Source organism: Oncorhynchus clarkii, chromosome 22 (genome assembly GCF_045791955.1).
Source record: "Oncorhynchus clarkii lewisi isolate Uvic-CL-2024 chromosome 22, UVic_Ocla_1.0, whole genome shotgun sequence".
Taxonomy (NCBI): Eukaryota; Metazoa; Chordata; class Actinopteri; order Salmoniformes; family Salmonidae; genus Oncorhynchus; species Oncorhynchus clarkii.
In genome coordinates this window covers 24,743,514-24,761,815 of record NC_092168.1, presented here as the reverse complement: position 1 = coordinate 24,761,815, position 18,302 = coordinate 24,743,514, and the positions used below count along the sequence as shown (strand labels likewise).

Here is an 18,302-nt window from a genome sequence, read left to right as displayed (position 1 = left end):
CTTGTAGGTTTCTGTTTCTATGTCTTTCTGTGGCCATCCTAGCATCAGGAGTTGACGCAGTAAGTTTTATTTTCAACTCATCATGGGGGGAGTATTGTTGACAAGTCGTCGACCTAACATTTGAATGGTTTAAATTGCGCTATTAGCATATGCATAACACGGAACCGAAACCGGCTGCGCGCATGCGCCATCATGCATATATTTATTTTGTACCCCTAAACCAAACGCGATCACGACACGCAGGTTAAAATATCAAAACAAATTCTTAACCAATTATATTAATTTGGTGACAGGTCGAAAAGCATTAAACATTTATGGCAATTTAGCTAGTTAGCTTGCACTTGCTAGTTAATTTGTCCTATTTAGCTAGCTTGCTGTTGCTAGCTAATTTGTCCTGGGATATAAACATTGAGTTGTTATTTTACCTGAAATGCACAAGGTCCTCTACTCCGCCAATTAATCCATACATAAAACAATCAACCGAATCATTTCTAGTCTTCTCTCCTCCTTCCAGGCCTTTTCTTCTCTTGACTTTATATGCAAAGTTGGCAACTTTCATAAATTAGGTGCATTACCACCACTGACCTTGTTCGTCTTTCAGTCACCCACGTGGGTGAAACCAATGAGGAGATGGTACCTGCTTCTATAAACCAATGAGGAGATGGTAGAGGCAGGACTTGCAGCGCGATCTGCGTCAGAAATAGAACTGATTTCTATTTTATCCCTTGGCAACGCAGACACTCGTTACGGGAGCAGTGTGGGTGCAATAATTGAATAACATAGATTTCAAAATGTATTTTGCAACTCTCGCGCACGCAACGCGAGCAGTGTGGTCAGCCTGTAAGAGGGTACAGTAGGCCGATTGCGCATAGGTTCAAGTTCCAAGCACACATTCAGCTAATAAATATGTTTTGAGGGGACAGTTGTGTGCACATGTACATTTACGGTTATGGATGCAGATTTTCTACGGGCAGTGGGCGTGTCAGCTCAACTCGAGCATTTCTAGGTAATAGTTGCAGCCCGCAATTGCGGGCGTTCCTGCATATAGGCATTCCATTTGCAGGAACGCCCCCCTCGAGTATGCCATTGGTTCCTGCATGAACCAAGGGGCAGGTTCCAGTCTAGACGCACGGTTTCGACTGCTCAAAATGAGGCCCAAAAAGACAATTTCCATAGAAGGCCACATAGATAAGTCAGATTTGATAACCTCCTGAGACCACCCCCCACTTCTGTTTTTAAGTAACACAAGTCAAAGTGTTTGGGGTGAGAAAAAAAACATGTTACGAAAAAAAAAATTGTCCACTGTAGTGGTCTTCAGGAAGTAAATCTTTTTTTCAAATGGCATTACAGTCAATGGGTACAGTAGGTGAAAAACATAGTTGAGGCAGGGCAATTTTTTTGTTGATAAGTTCTTATTTAATGTTTAAAAAAATACACAGTGATGACAACTCACTAATTTATTTCTGAGATATTCACTTACTAGAAACATTTTGAATATCAAATTCATAAAAATGTAATAATTACACACTTTTTAAAATGTCCATAAAATGTGCACATTGTTATTCATTTTTTTCAGAGTTGTTTTTATTAGCCCAGTTGTGTTGTGACAAGGTAGGGGTGGTATACAGAAGATGGTAAAAGACCAAGTCCGTATTATGGCAAGAACAGCTAAAATAAAGAAAGGGAAAAGACAGTCCATCATTACTTTAAGACATGAAGGTCAGTCAATGCGGAAAATGCCAAGAACTATTAAAGTTTCTTCAAGTGCAGTCGCAAAAACCATCAAGCGCTATGATGAAACTGACTCTCATGAGAACCGCCACAGGAAAGGAAGACTCAGAGTTACCTCTGCTGCAGAGGATAAGTTCATTAGATTTACCAGCCTCAGAAATTGCAGCCCAATTAAATGCTTCACAGAGTTCAAGTAACAGACACGTCTCAACATCAACTGATCAGAGGAGACTGTGTGAATCAGGCCTTCATGGTCAAATTTCTGCAAAGAAACCACTACTAAAGGACACCAATAATAAGAAGAGACTTGTTTGAGCAAAGAAACACGAGCAATGGACATTAGACCGGTGGAAATCTGTCCTTTGGTCTGATGAGTCCTAGTGTGAGATTTTTGGTTCTAACTGCTGTGTCTTTGTGAGACGCAGAGGTGGTGAACGAATGATCTCTGCATGTGTGTTTCTCACCGTGAAGCATGGAGGAGGAGGTGTGATGGTGTGGGGGTGCTTTGCTGGTGACACTGTCTGTGATTTATTTAGAATTCAAGGCACACTTAACCAGCATGACTACCACAGCATTCAGCAGCGATACGCCATCCAGACTGGTTTGCGCTTAGTGGGACAATCATTTGTTTTTCAACAGGACAATGACCCAAAACATCTCCAGGCTGTGTAAGAGCTATTTTACCAAGAAGGAGAGTGATGGAGTGCTGCATCAGATGACCTGGCCTCCACAATCACCCGACCTCAACCCAATTGAGATGGTTTGGGATGAGTTGGACCACAGAGTGAAGGAAAAGCAGCCAACTAGTGCTCAGCAAATACAGTGGGGCAAAAAAGTATTTAGTCAGCCACCAATAGTGCAAGTTCTCCCACTTAAAAAGATGAGAGAGGCCTGTAATTTTCATCATAGGTACACTTCAACCATGACAGACAAAATGAGAAAAGAAATCATAAAAATCACATTGTAGGATTTTTTATGAATGTATATGCAAATTATGGTGGAAAATAAGTATTTGGTCACTTACAAACAAGCAAGATTTCTGGCTCTCACAGACTTGTAACTTCTTCTTTAAGAGGCTCCTCTGTCCTCCACTCATTACCTGTATTAATGGCACCTGTTTGAACTTGACACCTGAACAGACACCTGTCCACAACCTCAAACAGTCAAACTCCAAACGCCACTATGGGCAAGACCAAAAAGCTGTCAAAGGACACCAGAAACAAAATTGTAGACCTGCACCAGGCTGGGAAGACTGAATCTGCAATAGGTAAGCAGATTGGTTTGAAGAAATCAACTGTGGGAGCAATTATTTGGAAATGGAAGACATACAAGACCACTGATAATCTCCCTCGATCTGGGGCTCCACGCAAGATCTCACCCCACAGGGTCAAAATGATCACAAGAACGGTGAGCAAAAATCCCAGAACCACACAGGGGGACCTAGTGAATAACCTGCAGAGAGCTGGGACCAAAGTAACAAAGCCTACCATCAGTAACACACTACGCTGTCAGGGACTCAAATCCTGCGGTGCCAGACGTGTCCCCCTGCTTAAGCCAGTACATGTCCAGGCCCGTCTGAAGTTTGCTAGAGAGCATTTGGATGATCCAGAAGAAGATTGGGAGAATGACATATGGTCAGATGAAACCAAAATATAACCTTTTGGTAAAAACTCAACTCGTCATGTTAGGAGGACAAGAATGCTGAGTTGCATCCAAATAACACCATACCAACTGTGAAGCATGGGGGTGGAAACATCATGCTTTGTGGCTCTTTTTCTGCAAAGGGATCAGGACAACTGATCCGTGTAAAGGAAAGAATGAATGGGGCCATGTATCGTGAGATTTTGAGTGAAAACCTCCTTCCATCAGCAAGGGCATTGAAGATGAAACGTGGCTGGGTCTTTCAAAATGACAATGATCCCAAACACACCACCCGGGCAACGAAGGAGTGGCTTCGTAAGAAGCATTTCAAGGTCCTGGAGTGGCCTAGTCAGTCTCCAGATCTCAACCCCATAGAACATCTTTGGAGGGAGTTGAAAGTCCATGTTGCCCAGCAACAGCCCCAAAACATCACTGCTCTAGAGGAGATCTGCATGGGGGAATGGGCCAAAATACCAGCCACAGTGTGTTAAAACCTTGTGAAGACTTACAGAAAACGTTTGACCTCTGTCATTGCCAACAAAGGGTATATAACCAAGTATTGAGATAAACTTTTGTTATTGACCAAATACTTATTTTCCACCATAATTTGCAAATAAATTCATAAAAAATCCTACAATTTGATTTTCTGGATTTTTTTCTCATTTTGTCTGTCATAGTTGAAGTGTAACTATGATAAAAAATTACAGGCCTCTCTCATCTTTTTAAGTGGTAGAACTTGCACAATTGGTGGCTGACTAAATACTTTTTTGCCCCACTGTAGTTGAATGCGCTGACAACAAAATCACACACAAATGATCAATGGAAGTCAAATTTATCAACCCATGGATTTGGAGTCACACTCAAAATTAAAGTGGAAAACCACACTACAGGCTGATCCAACTTTGATGTAATGTCCTTAAAACAAGTCAAAATGAGGCTCAGTAGTGTGTGTGGCCTCCACGTGCCTGTATGACCTCCCTACAACGCCTGGGCATGCTCATGGTGAGGTGGCGGATGGTCTCCTGAGGGATCTCCTCCCAGACCTGGACTAAAGCATCCGCCAACTCCTGAACAGTCTGTGGTGCAACGTGGCGTTGGTGGATGGAGCGAGACATGATGTCCCAGATGTGCTCAATTGGATTCAGGTCTGGGGAACGGGCGGGCCAGTCCATAGCATCAATGCCTTCCTCTTGCAGGAACTGCTGACACACTCCAGCCACATGAGGTCTAGCATTGTCTTGCATTAGGAGGAACCCAGGGCCAACCGCACCAGCATATGGTCTCACAAGGGGTCTGAGGATCTCATCTCGGTACCTAATGGCAGTCAGGCTACCTCTGGCGAGCACATGGAGTGCTGTGCGGCCCCCCCAAAGAAATGCCACCCCACACCATGACTGACCCACCGCCAAACCGGTCATGCTGGAGGATGTTGCAGGTAGCAGAACGTTCTCCACGGCGTCTCCAGACTCTGCCACGTCTGTCACATATGCTCAGTGTGAACCTGCTTTCATCTGTGAAGAGCACAGGGCGCCAGTGGCGAATTTGCCAATCTTGGTGTTCTCTGGCAAATGCCAAACGTCCTGCACGGTGTTGGGCTGTAAGCACAACCCCGACCTGTGGATGTCGGGCCCTCATACCATCCTCATGGAGTCTGTTTCTGACCGTTTGAGCAGACACATGCACATTTGTGGCCTGCTGGAGGTCATTTTGCAGGGCTCTGGCAGTGCTCCTCCTGCTCCTCCTTGCACAAAGGCGGAGGTAGCGGTCCTGCTGCTGGGTTGTGGCCCTCCTACGGCCTCCTCCACGTCTCCTGATGTACTGGCCTGTCTCCTGGTAGCGCCTCCATGCTCTGGACACTACGCTGACAGACACAGCAAACCTTCTTGTCACAGCTCGCATTGATGTGCCATCCTGAATGAGCTGCACTACCTGAGCCACTTGTGTGGGTTGTAGACTCCGTCTCATGCTACCACTAGAGTGAAAGCACCGCCAGCATTCAAAAGTGACCAAAACCTCAGCCAGGAAGCATAGGAACTGAGAAGCGGTCTGTGGTCACCACCTGCAGAACCACTCCTTTATTGGGGGTGTCTTGCTAATTGCCTATAATTTCCACCTGTTGTCTATTCCATTTGCACAACAGCATGTACAATTTATTGTCAATCAGTGTTGCTTCCTAAGTGGACAGTTTGATTTCACAGAAGTGTGATTGACTTGGAGTTACATTGTGTTGTTTAAGTGTTCCCTTTATTTTTTGGAGCAGTGTATATACACACACACACACACAACATTTTGGAGAGTTAGGATATCTGTCTAGTGTTTTCATTAATAACTATTACCGATCATGAGCTTGAATTAACAACTGTTGAATCAAGCTTTGTTTTGTGTATTAGTTCATACACCATAGGTCAGGAATTACCATACACACCTGTATGGCACAGCTGTAGAGTTGATCAGGCTGTTGATTATGGCCTATGGAATGTTTTCCCACTCCTTTTTAAATGGCTGTGCAAAGTTCCTGGATACTGTCTGGAACTGGAACACACCATCATACATGTCGATCCAGAGCATCCCACACATGAGCATGTGTGACATGTCTGGTGAGTATGCAGGCCATGGAAGAACTTGGACATTTTCAGCTTCCAGCAATTGTGTACAGAACCTTGTGACATGGGGCTGTGCGTTATCATGCGAAAACATGAGGTGATGGCGACGGATGAAAGGCACAACAATTAGTATCTCTGTGCATTCAAATTGCCATTCTCTAAAATGCAATTGTGTTCATTGTGTTCTGTAGCTTATGCCTGCCCATACCATAACCACCACTGCCACCATGAGGCACTCTTTTCAAAACGTTGACATCAGCAAACCGCTCGCCCACACGATGCCATACACGTGGTCTGCAGTTGTGAGGGCAGTTGGACGTATCACAATATTCTCTAAAAAAACGGTTGGAGGCAGCTTATGGGAGAGAAATTAACATTCAATGTTCTGGCATCAGCTCTGGTGGACATTCCTGCAGTCCGCATGCCAATTGTACGCTCCTTCAAAACTTGAGACATCTGTGGCATTGTGTTGTGTGACAAAACTGCACATTTTAAAGTGGTATTTTATTGTCCCCAGCACAAGGTGTTCCTGTGTAAGGATCATTCTGTTTAATCAGCTTTTTGATATGCCACACCTGTTAGGTGGATGCATTATGTTGGCGAAGGATAAGAAATGTAAACAAATATTTCTGTAAAATTTGAGATAAATACGTTTTTTGTGCTTATGGAACATTTCTGGGATCTTTTATTTCAGTTAATTTAACATGGAACAAACACGTTACATGTTGCAATTATATTTTTGTTCAGTATAGTACTGTGCGCCTCCCATAGTCTGTTCTGGATTTGTGAAGAGACCTCTGGTGGCAGGTCTTGTGGGGTATGCATGGGTGTCTGAGCTGTGTGCTGATAGTTTAAAACAGACTGCTCAGTGCATTCAACATGTCAATACTTCTCACAAATACAAGTTAGTCCTCCGCATACATTTAAGGGCCAGCCATTCTTCCCTATTCTGGGCCAATTGTATTTTTCCTAAGTCCCTCTTTGTGGCACCTGACCACACGACTGGACAGTAGTCCAGGTGTAACAAAACTAAGGCCTGTTGGACCTGCCTTGTTAATAGCGTTGTTAAGAAGACAGAGCTGCGCTTTATTATGAACACAACTCTCCCCATCTTAGCTACCATTGCATCAATATATTTTGATCATGACAGTTTACACTCCAGGGTTACTATTAGCAGTTTAGACTCCTCACCTTAATCAATTTCCACATGATTCATTACAAGATTTAGTTGAGGTTTAGGGTTTAGTGAATGATTTGTCCCAAATGCGATGTTTAGTTTTGTAAAAATATTTAGAACGGACTTATTTCTTCCCACCCATTCCGAAACTGACCGCAGCTCTTTGTTAAGTGTTGCAGTGATTTAATTTACTGTGGTACTGTGGACGTGTATAGTGTTGAGTCATAAGCACACATAGACACCCAGGCTTTACTTAGAGGCAGTGGCAGGTCATTAGGAAAGATTGAAAAAAGTAAGAGGCCTAGACAGCTGCCATGGGGAATGCCTGACTCTGCCTGGATTATGTTGGAGAGCCTTCCATTAAAGAACACCCTTTGTTCTGTTTCTACAGTAAAGCCAAAACACATTTTTCCAGCAGCAGATTATAATCGATCACGTCAAAAGCTGCATCCGATGGATTTGGATACTGCTTTGGAGCAGATTTCTGCATCATTAGTAAAGATGTGATCCACACATGTGGATGGTTTCATTCCTGTGCTGTTTGTAAATACCCTAGTAGGTTTACTGATAACCTGAACCAGGTTGCAGGCACTGTAAGTTTGAAGCTTGAGGCAGCTTGAGGAAAGCCAGTAAATCTTGAGGTCACCCAGAAAATACCAATCTGTTGATATCACATATATTATCAAACATTTCACACATATTATCCAGATACTGAGTGTGGTCCTGTTTGCCCCTGATCAGTAATGTTTGTGCCAGATATGGTCAGGAGGTCTGAAGGTTCTGATCTACAATAAGATATTGAATATCATAAAGTGATTTTCTGGGCCAGATAAAGAGGCTTGTTGTCCTAGTCTCTTATCAGATTTTGCCTGATGAAAAGCATGTGACATGGCTCAGGCCCTCTGTGTATTGTGCTGCTTCTGGCCAAGCCTCTGATACCAGTGATACAAGGACAGAACACAGGCTATTTTTGGTCAGGCAGCATCCAAGACTACCCTGTGTTCAGTTCAGCAATGGAACTTTTTCAGATTCAGTGAATGTCAATGTGGCTACTGTGCCCTTTTAGAATTTTAAGTCAAGTGAATATTATTAAGCTTTTTACATAGCATACATGTTATACATATCAAAATCATATTTATTAATTCCTTGCCAAAGTAGATGATATCATATAAATACACTACTGGTCAAAAGTTTTAGAACACCTACTCATTCAAATTTTTTTTTTTTTTTTTTGCTCATTTCTACATTGTAGAATAATAGTGAAGACATGAAAACTATGAAATAACACACATGGAATCATGTAGCAAACAAAAAAAGTGTTAAACAAATCCAAATATGTTTTATATTTGAGATTATTCAACAGCCTTGATGATACTTTTGCACACTCTTGGCATTCTCTCAACCAGCTTCACCTGGAATACTTTTCCAACCGTTTTGAAGGAGTTCCCACATATGCTGAGCACTTGTTGACTGCTTTTCCTTCACTCTGCGGTTTGACTCATCCCAAATCATCACAATTTGGTTGAGGTCGGGGAATTGTGGAAGTCACATCATCTAATGCAGCACTCCATCACTCTCCTTCTTGGTCATAGAGCCCTTACACAGCCTGGAGGTGTGTTGGGTCATTATCCAGTTGAAAAACAAATGACAGTCCCACTAAGCCCAAACCAGATGGGATGGTGTATCGCTGCAGAATGCTGTGGTAGCCATAACGGTTAATAACCCCTTGAATTCTAAATAAATCACAGACAATGTCACCAGAAAAGCACCCCCACACCATAACACCTCCTCCTTCATGATTTATGGTGGGAAACACACATGCGGAGATCGTCTGTTCACCCACACCGCGTCTTACAAAGACATGGCGGTTGGACCCAAAAATCTCAAATTTGGATTTGAGACCGACGGACAAATTTCCACCAGTCTAATGTCCATTGCTCGTGTTTCTTGGCCCAAGCAAGTCTCTTCTTCTTTTAGGTGTCCTTTAGTAGTGGTTTCTTTGCAGCAATTCGACCATGAAGGCCTAATTCACGCATTCTCCTCTAAACAGTTGCTGTTGAGATGTTTCTGTTACTTGAACTCAGTGAATTATTTATTTGGGCTGCAATTTCTGAGGCTGGTAACTCTAACGAACTTATCGTCTGCAGCAGAGGTTACTCTGGGTCTTCCATTCACGTGGCGTCCTCATGAGAGCCAGTTTCATCATAGCGCTTGATGGGTTTTTGTGACTGCATTTGGAGAAATGTTCAAAGTTCTTGAAATGCCGAGGGGTTCCCTATACCTGCGCCCAGAGGAGAGTAGTTGAATATCCGGATACAGGGGGTGGCTTGGGTCTAAAATTATTTTGTGAGCCTTGCAGAGTGCCTTGACCTTAAATATATCATTCAGGCCTGTCTGTTTGACTCCAAGTACCTTGCTTGATGTGGTGATAATCCTCACCATATTTATCTGGCTGACAGTGGCATTGCCAAACCAACAAACAATACAAAAAGTTAAAATACTCTCAATGAAAGATTTGTAAAACAGAGTCAGTATAGTACAATTAACATTAAAAGATCCCATCTTTTTGAGAAAGTACAGTCTCTGTTGACTCTTTTCTTTAGATCAGGTCTGTGCATTTACTCCTCTGAAGCATATTGTCCAAGAGGACACCCATATATTTTTATTCCTCTACAATCTCTATGTTCTGACCTCTGATAGATGTTGCAGAGGTAGGTGTTGTTGTCATGTACTGTCATGTTGTGTCTTGTCTCTGTCCTTTCCCTTCACCCTGTCTCCCTCTGCTGGTTGTTGTTAGGTTACCTTTCCACCCCCTCTTTCCCCCAGCTGTGCCTTGTCTCCTCCTAACCACCTCGTCACCCCTTTTCCCACCTGTTCCCTTTTTCCCTCTGATTAGTCCCCTATATCTCTCTCTGTTTTTGTTCCTGTCCTTGTCGGATTCTTGTTTGTTGTGTTTCATGCCTGAACCAGACTGTCGTCATGTTTGCTGTAACCTTGTCTTGTCCTGTCGGAATCTGCCGGTCCGTCTGAGCCTACCTATGTTTGGTAATTAAAGAAGCTCTGTTTAAGTTAATTCGCTTTTGGGTCCTCATTCACGCACCGTAACAGAAGAATCCGACCAAGAATGGACCCAGCGACTTCGGATCCTCTCCACTCAGCCGTCGGGATCCAGGGAGCGATGCTAGGCAGACACGAGCAGGAAGTGTCTGCTGCTCGACATGCCGTTGAGACCCTGGCCACCCAAGTCTCCAACCTCACAGAACAGGTTCACCATCTCCGCCTCGATCCACCGGCCACTTCCAGGGCTTTCGAATCTCCGGAGCCCAGAATCAATAACCCGCCGTGTTACTCTGGGGAGCCCACTGAATGCCGCTCGTTCCTCACCCAGTGTGATATTGTGTTTTCTCTCCAGCCCAACACTTACTCCAGGAGCACTGCTCGTGTCGCCTACGTCATATCTCTCCTTATTGGACGGGCTCGTGAGTGGGGCACGGCAATCTGGGAGGCAAGGGCTGAGTGTACTAACCAGTATCAGGACTTTAAGGAGGAGATGATACGGGTTTTTGATCGATCTGTTTTTGGGGAGGAGGCTTCCAGGGCCCTGTCTTCCCTATGTCAAGGCAATCGATCCATAACAGACTACTCTATTGAGTTTCGCACTCTTGCTGTCTCCAGTGGCTGGAACGAGCCGGCCTTGCTCGCTCGTCTTCTGGAGGGTCTCCGCGCAGAGGTAAAGGATGAGATTCTCTCCCGGGAGGTTCCTTCCAGCGTGGATTCCTTGATTGAACTCGCTATTCGCATTGAGCGACGGGTTGATCTTCGTCACCGAGCTCGTGGAAAGGAGCTCGCGCTCTCCGTCGCCCCCCTCTCCGCATCACTACCATCTTCCTCTGCCGGCTCGGGTGCTGAGCCCATGCAGCTGGGAGGTATCCGCATCTCGACTAAGGAGAGGGAACGGAGAATCACCAACCGCCTCTGTCTCTATTGCGGTTCCGCTGGTCATTTTGTCACTTCATGTCCAGTAAAAGGCCAGAGCTCGTCAGTAAGCGGAGGGCTACTGGTGAGCGCTACTACTCCTGTCTCTCCTTCAAGATCCTGCACTACCTTGTCGGTCCATCTACGCTGGACCGGTTCGTCAGCTTCCTGCAGTGCCTTAATAGACTCTGGGGCGGAGGGCTGTTTTATGGACGAGACCTGGGCTCGGGAACATGACATTCCTCTCAGACAGTTAAAGGAGCCCACGGCCTTGTTCGCCCTGGATGGTAGTCCTCTCCCCAGGATTCAGCGTGAGACGCTACCTTTAACCCTCACTGTTTCTGGTAATCATAGTGAAACCATTTCTTTTTTAATTTTTCGTTCACCTTTTACACCTGTTGTTTTGGGCCATCCCTGGCTAGTTTGTCATAATCCTTCCATTAATTGGTCTAGTAATTCTATCCTCTCCTGGAACGTCTCTTGTCATGTGAAATGTTTAATGTCTGCTATCCCTCCTGTTTCCTCTGTCTCTTCTTCACAGGAGGAGCCTGGTGATTTGACAGGGGTGCCGGAGGAATATCACGATCTGCGCACGGTGTTCAGTCGGTCCAGGGCCACCTCTCTTCCTCCACACCGGTCGTATGATTGTAGTATTGATCTCCTTCCGGGAACCACCCCCCCCCGGGGTAGACTATACTCTCTGTCGGCTCCCAAACGTAAGGCTCTCGAAGATTATTTGTCTGTAGCTCTTGACGCCGGTACCATAGTCCCCTCCTCCTCTCCCGCCGGAGCGGGGTTTTTTTTTGTCAAGAAGAAGGACGGGTCTCTGCGCCCCTGCATAGATTATCGAGGGCTGAATGACATAACAGTGAAGAATCGTTATCCGCTTCCTCTTATGTCTTCAGCCTTCGAGATCCTGCAGGGAGCCAGGTTTTTCACTAAGTTGGACCTTCGTAACGCTTACCATCTCGTGCGCATCAGGGAGGGGGACGAGTGGAAGACGGCGTTTAACACTCCGTTAGGGCACTTTGAATACCGGGTTCTTCCTTTCGGCCTCGCTAACGCTCCAGCTGTCTTTCAGGCATTAGTCAATGATGTCCTGAGAGACATGCTGAACATCTTTGTTTTCGTTTACCTTGACGATATCCTGATTTTTTCACCGTCACTCCAGATTCATGTTCAGCACGTTCGACGTGTCCTCCAGCGCCTTTTAGAGAATTGTCTTTTTGTGAAGGCTGAGAAGTGCACTTTTCATGCCTCCTCCGTCACATTTCTCGGTTCTGTTATTTCCGCTGAAGGCATTAAGATGGATCCCGCTAAGGTCCAAGCTGTCATTGATTGGCCCGTCCCTAAGTCACGCGTCGAGCTGCAGCGCTTTCTCGGCTTCGCGAACTTCTATCGTCGTTTCATCCGTAATTTCGGTCAGGTGGCAGCTCCTCTCACAGCCCTTACTTCTGTCAAGACGTGCTTTAAGTGGTCCGTTTCCGCCCAGGGAGCTTTTGATCTCCTCAAGAATCGTTTTACATCCGCTCCTATCCTTGTTACACCTGACGTCTCTAGACAGTTCGTTGTCGAGGTTGACGCGTCAGAGGTGGGCGTGGGAGCCATTCTTTCTCAGCGCTCCCTCTCTGACGACAAGGTCCACCCATGCGCGTATTTTTCTCATCGCCTGTCGCCGTCGGAACGTAACTATGATGTGGGTAACCGCGAACTGCTCGCCATCCGGTTAGCCCTAGGCGAATGGCGACAGTGGTTGGAGGGGGCGACCGTTCCTTTTGTCGTTTGGACTGACCATAGGAACCTTGAGTACATCCGTTCTGCCAAACGACTTAATGCGCGTCAGGCGCGTTGGGCGCTGTTTTTCGCTCGTTTCGAGTTCGTGATTTCTTATCGTCCGGGCTCTAAGAACACCAAGCCTGATGCTTTGTCTCGTCTCTTCAGTTCTTCAGTAGCCTCCACTGACCCCGAGGGGATTCTCCCTGAGGGGCGTGTTGTCGGGTTGACTGTCTGGGGAATTGAGAGGCAGGTAAAACAAGCGCTCACTCACACTCCGTCGCCGCGCGCTTGTCCTAGGAACCTTCTTTTCGTTCCCGTTCCTACTCGTCTGGCCGTTCTTCAGTGGGCTCACTCTGCCAAGTTAGCCGGCCACCCTGGCGTTCGGGGTACGCTTGCTTCCATTCGCCAGCGTTTTTGGTGGCCCACCCGGGAGCATGACACGCGTCGTTTCGTGGCTGCTTGTTCGGTCTGCGCGCAGACTAAGTCCGGTAACTCTCCTCCTGCCGGCCGTCTCAGGCCGCTTCCTATTCCTTCTCGACCGTGGTCTCACATCGCCTTAGATTTTGTCACCGGACTGCCTTCGTCAGCGGGGAAGACTGTTATTCTTACGGTTGTCGATAGGTTCTCTAAGGCGGCTCATTTCATTCCCCTTGCTAAGCTTCCTTCTGCTAAAGAGACGGCACAAATCATCATCGAGAATGTTTTCAGAATTCATGGCCTTCCGTCAGACGTCGTTTCGGACAGAGGTCCGCAATTCACGTCTCAATTTTGGAGGGAGTTTTGCCGTTTGATTGGGGCTTCCGTCAGTCTCTCTTCCGGCTTTCACCCCCAGTCTAACGGTCAAGCAGAACGGGCCAATCAGACTATTGGTCGCATCTTACGCAGTCTTTCTTTTCGTAACCCTGCGTCTTGGTCAGAACAGCTCCCCTGGGCAGAATACGCCCACAACTCGCTTCCTTCGTCTGCGACCGGGCTATCTCCTTTTCAGAGTAGCCTCGGGTACCAGCCTCCGCTGTTCTCATCTCAGTTCGCCGAGTCCAGCGTCCCCTCCGCTCAGGCTTTTGTCCAACGTTGCGAGCGCACCTGGAAGAGGGTCAGGTCTGCACTTTGCCGTTATAGGACGCAGACTGTGAGGGCTGCTAATAAGCGTAGAACTAAGAGTCCTAGATATTGTCGCGGTCAGAGAGTTTGGCTCTCCACTCAGAACCTTCCCCTTAAGACGGCTTCTCGCAAGTTGACCCCGCGGTTCATTGGTCCGTTCCGTATTTCTCGGGTCATTAATCCTGTCGCAGTTCGACTTCTTCTTCCGCGATACCTTCGTCGCGTCCACCCGGTCTTCCATGTCTCCTGCATCAAGCCCGTCCTTCGCGCCCCCGCTCGTCTCCCCCCCCCCCCCCCCCCCCATCCTTGTCGAGGGCGCACCCATCTACAGGGTCCGTAGAATTTTGGACATGCGTCCTCGGGGCCGTGGTCACCAGTACCTCGTAGATTGGGAGGGGTACGGTCCTGAGGAGAGGAGTTGGGTTCCCTCTCGGGACGTGCTGGACCGTGCGCTGATCGAGGATTTCCTCCGTTGCCGCCAGGTTTCCTCCTCGAGTGCGCCAGGAGGCGCTCGGTGAGTGGGGGGGTACTGTCATGTACTGTCATGTTGTGTCTTGTCTCTGTCCTTTCCCTTCACCCTGTCTCCCTCTGCTGGTTGTTGTTAGGTTACCTTTCCACCCCCTCTTTCCCCCAGCTGTGCCTTGTCTCCTCCTAACCACCTCGTCACCCCTTTTCCCACCTGTTCCCTTTTTCCCTCTGATTAGTCCCCTATATCTCTCTCTGTTTTTGTTCCTGTCCTTGTCGGATTCTTGTTTGTTGTGTTTCATGCCTGAACCAGACTGTCGTCATGTTTGCTGTAACCTTGTCTTGTCCTGTCGGAATCTGCCGGTCCGTCTGAGCCTACCTATGTTTGGTAATTAAAGAAGCTCTGTTTAAGTTAATTCGCTTTTGGGTCCTCATTCACGCACCGTAACAGTTGTATGCTTCCTGAAGTCTATGCACATCTCTTTGATCTTATTGGTATTGAGGACCAAGTGTGATTCGTCACAACACTCTACAAAGTAATTTACAAAGTCAAAGTCATTTACTGCTTTGCTTTATCTTGGCCAGGTCGCAGTTGTAAATGATAACTTGTTCTCAACTAGCCTACCTGGTTAAATAAAGGTGAAATAAAAAAATAAAAAAGGAGCAGGCCATGGTGTTCCTCGTCATCATGCAACAGGCTGATCAAGGCAGTGTCATCAGCGAACTTAACGAGGTGTCTGTCAGGATGGGAAGTAGTACAACTGTTAGTGTACAGGAGTGGGGACAAAACACATCCCTGAGGAGAGCCTGTGTTGGTGTTGCACATGTTTGACACGTGGGGACCTATTTTGACCCGATGTGATCGTTGGCTCAGAAAGTCCAACAGCCACAAAACCAGCCCCACATCTTAGGAGAAGTCCCGAATGAGTCTCTGTGCCAGAATGTAAGGCTGGATTGTGTTGAAGGCAGAATAAAAGTCAACAAACAAAACCCTGACATAGGATTTGGCACCCTCTGTAGACCATGTTGAGGAGAGTAAGAATGGCATCATCAACTCCTCTGCTGGACTGACAGGCAAACTGAAATGGGTTGAGGAGCTTCTGGGTGACGCTGAGAATATGACTTTTCACAATTTTCTCAAGGCATTTCATTACTAAGGATGCCAAGGCGACAGGGCGGTAGTCACTCAGCACAGAGGGATTAGATGCTTAGACATATTAACTGACCATAGAACGTCCTATAGCATGTCATCTGTTTAGTATCTCATTCCCATCTGATCTCCCTGACCAATGTTTTCCCCCTACAGTACAACTCTTTCCCAGGAATCACAGCAGCTGCACTCTCGATATTCTAGTATATTCGGAAATCCCCCAGCTTTACCCCAATGCCTCCTTGTTAAGATGTTTGCCTGTGAGATTTAATCATCTATTACCATTATATTTATGTTCCTCTGTAGCCAAACAGATGTGGGACTGCATAGAGAAGAAGGCTGCTCTCTATCTCACTAATTGAGATATGGTGTGGTAATAAGGAGAGCTATAGTCCCTTATGTACATGAGCAAGGTCATGTGCATTAGTCTTGACTGTTTGACCCTACTGTGCCAGAAGCCAAGGTCTCAGGGATATGGACCACAATGCAATGGGATATCATATTTCATTATGATTTCCTGTTGTTTGGTCTCCATGGAAATGCCATACTTTTTTGGGGTTAATGTGTTGAGGGAAAATGCACACACACTCACACACACACACACACACACACACACACACACAGACACACACACACACACTGGGGTTTTATATTTGACCTACCTGCAAAGGGAAGCAAAGGTTTGGAGGCAGTAATGTTAACAGGATATTCAGAGTAGGACCCTTGGAATGTCTTGTGATTCTCCATTTGGAGAATACATTTACAGATGTGTCTCATATTGGCGGGAAGCAGATGCCTGAGTTGATGGGAAGCGTGTTTGATCAGGGGTTCTGTGGGCGGAGGAACAGGATATTTCTGGGTGTAGAATCTTTAACCTGGCAAACAGTCTGCTCTAGTGATTATTGGCTTCTTAACTACATAACAATTAACATTAGTGCTGCTTGTAGTATGTGAATACTCCTGCTGCAAAATCAACAGTTGTCCTCGAGGAGGAAAATAGTAACTGACCTAAAGCAGTATTCTAGTAACAAAAAAAGAGGTACAGTGACCACTAGGCCATGTAGTAGAGGATCGTGGTAGTGACCAGGATGAGTCTGGCCTGCTGTGACTGCTGGGTTATTTTATTTTATCAGGGAGTCATACTGAGACCAAGATCTCTTTTACAGATGATCCCTGAATTACATAAATGACAGAAAATACACACCCCAAAATAAAAATACAAAATGCAAGCAGAAAGAAAAACACAGTCATAAAACAAAGACATTCATTAGTAAAAAGGTCCTTAATCAGCGTATTAAATTGGCCTAAAATAACCAAAACATCACATTCCAAAACATTTTGAAGATTGACTCCAGACCTGACTGCCCTTGATTCACTCCAGACCTGACTGCCCTTGATTCACTCCAGACCTGACTGCCCTTGATTCACTCCAGACCTGACTGCCCTTGATTCACTCCAGACCTGACTGCCCTTGATTCACTCCAGACCTGACTGCCCTTGATTCACTCCAGATCTGACTGCCTTTGATCAGCACAAAAACATATTGTGGCGTTCTGCATTAGTATCGAATAGCCCCCGCGATATGCAACTTTTCAGGGAAGTTAGGAACCAATATACACAGGTAGTTAGGAAAGCAAAGGCTAGCTTTCTCAAACAGAAATTTGCATCCTGTGGCATAAACTCCAGAAAGTTCTGGGACACTGTAAAGTTCATGGAGAATAAGAGCACCTCCTCCCAGCTGCCCACTGCACTGTGGCTGGGAAACACTGTCACCACCGATAAATCCACAACACTTGAACATTTCAATAAGCATTTTTCTACGGCTGGCCATGCTTTCCACCTAGCTAACCCTACCCCAGTCAACAGCCCTGCACCCCCCACAGCAACTTGCCCAAGCCTCCCCCATTTCTCCTTCACCCAAATCCAGATAGCTGATGTTCTGAAAGAGCTGCAAAATCTGGACCCCTACAAATCAGCCGGGCTAGACAATCTGGACCCTCTCTTTCTAAAATGATCTGCCAAAATTGTTGCAACCCCTATTACTAGCCTGTTCAACCTCTCTTTCGTATCGTCTGAGATCCCCAAAGATTGGAAAGCTGCCGCGGTCATCCCCCTCTTCAAAGGGGGAGACACTCTAGACCCAAACTGCTACAGACCTATATCTATCCTACCCTGCCTTTCTAAGGTCTTCGAAAGCCAAGTTAACAAACAGATCACCGACCATTTCAAATCCCACCTCTGCTATGCAATCTGGTTTCCGAGCTGGTCATGGGTGTACCTCAGCCACGCTCAAGATCCTAAACGATATCATAACCACCATCGAATCGAGACAATACTATTCAGCTGTATTCATCGACCTGGTCAAGACTTTCGACTCTGTCAATCACCATATTCTTATCGGCAGACTCAACAACCTTGGTTTCTCAAATGACTGCCTCGCCTGGTTCACCAACTACTTCTCAGACAGAGTTAGGTGTGTCAAATCGGAGTGCCTGTTGTCCGGACCTCTGGCAGTCTCTATGGGGGTGCCACAGGGATCAATTCTCGGGCCGACTCGCTTCTCTGTATAAATCAGTGATGTCGCCCTTGCTGCTGCTCTGATCCACCTCTATGCAGACGACACCATTCTGTATACATCTGACACTATATTAACTAACCTCCAGACGAGCTTCAATGCCATTCA

The 18,302-nt window shown here is 46.2% G+C and overlaps 1 protein-coding gene across 1 annotated transcript in view; it reads left to right on the top strand.

The window, feature by feature from the left end:
- The window catches only part of LOC139380657 (collagen alpha-2(IV) chain-like), a 113,796-nt gene that overhangs the window by 814 nt on the left and 94,680 nt on the right, over positions 1-18,302 (top strand). The window contains exon 3 of the mRNA XM_071123559.1: positions 8-59. Within this exon, the coding sequence (XP_070979660.1) occupies positions 8-59 (52 nt within the window). The remainder of the gene's footprint in view (positions 1-7; positions 60-18,302) is intronic.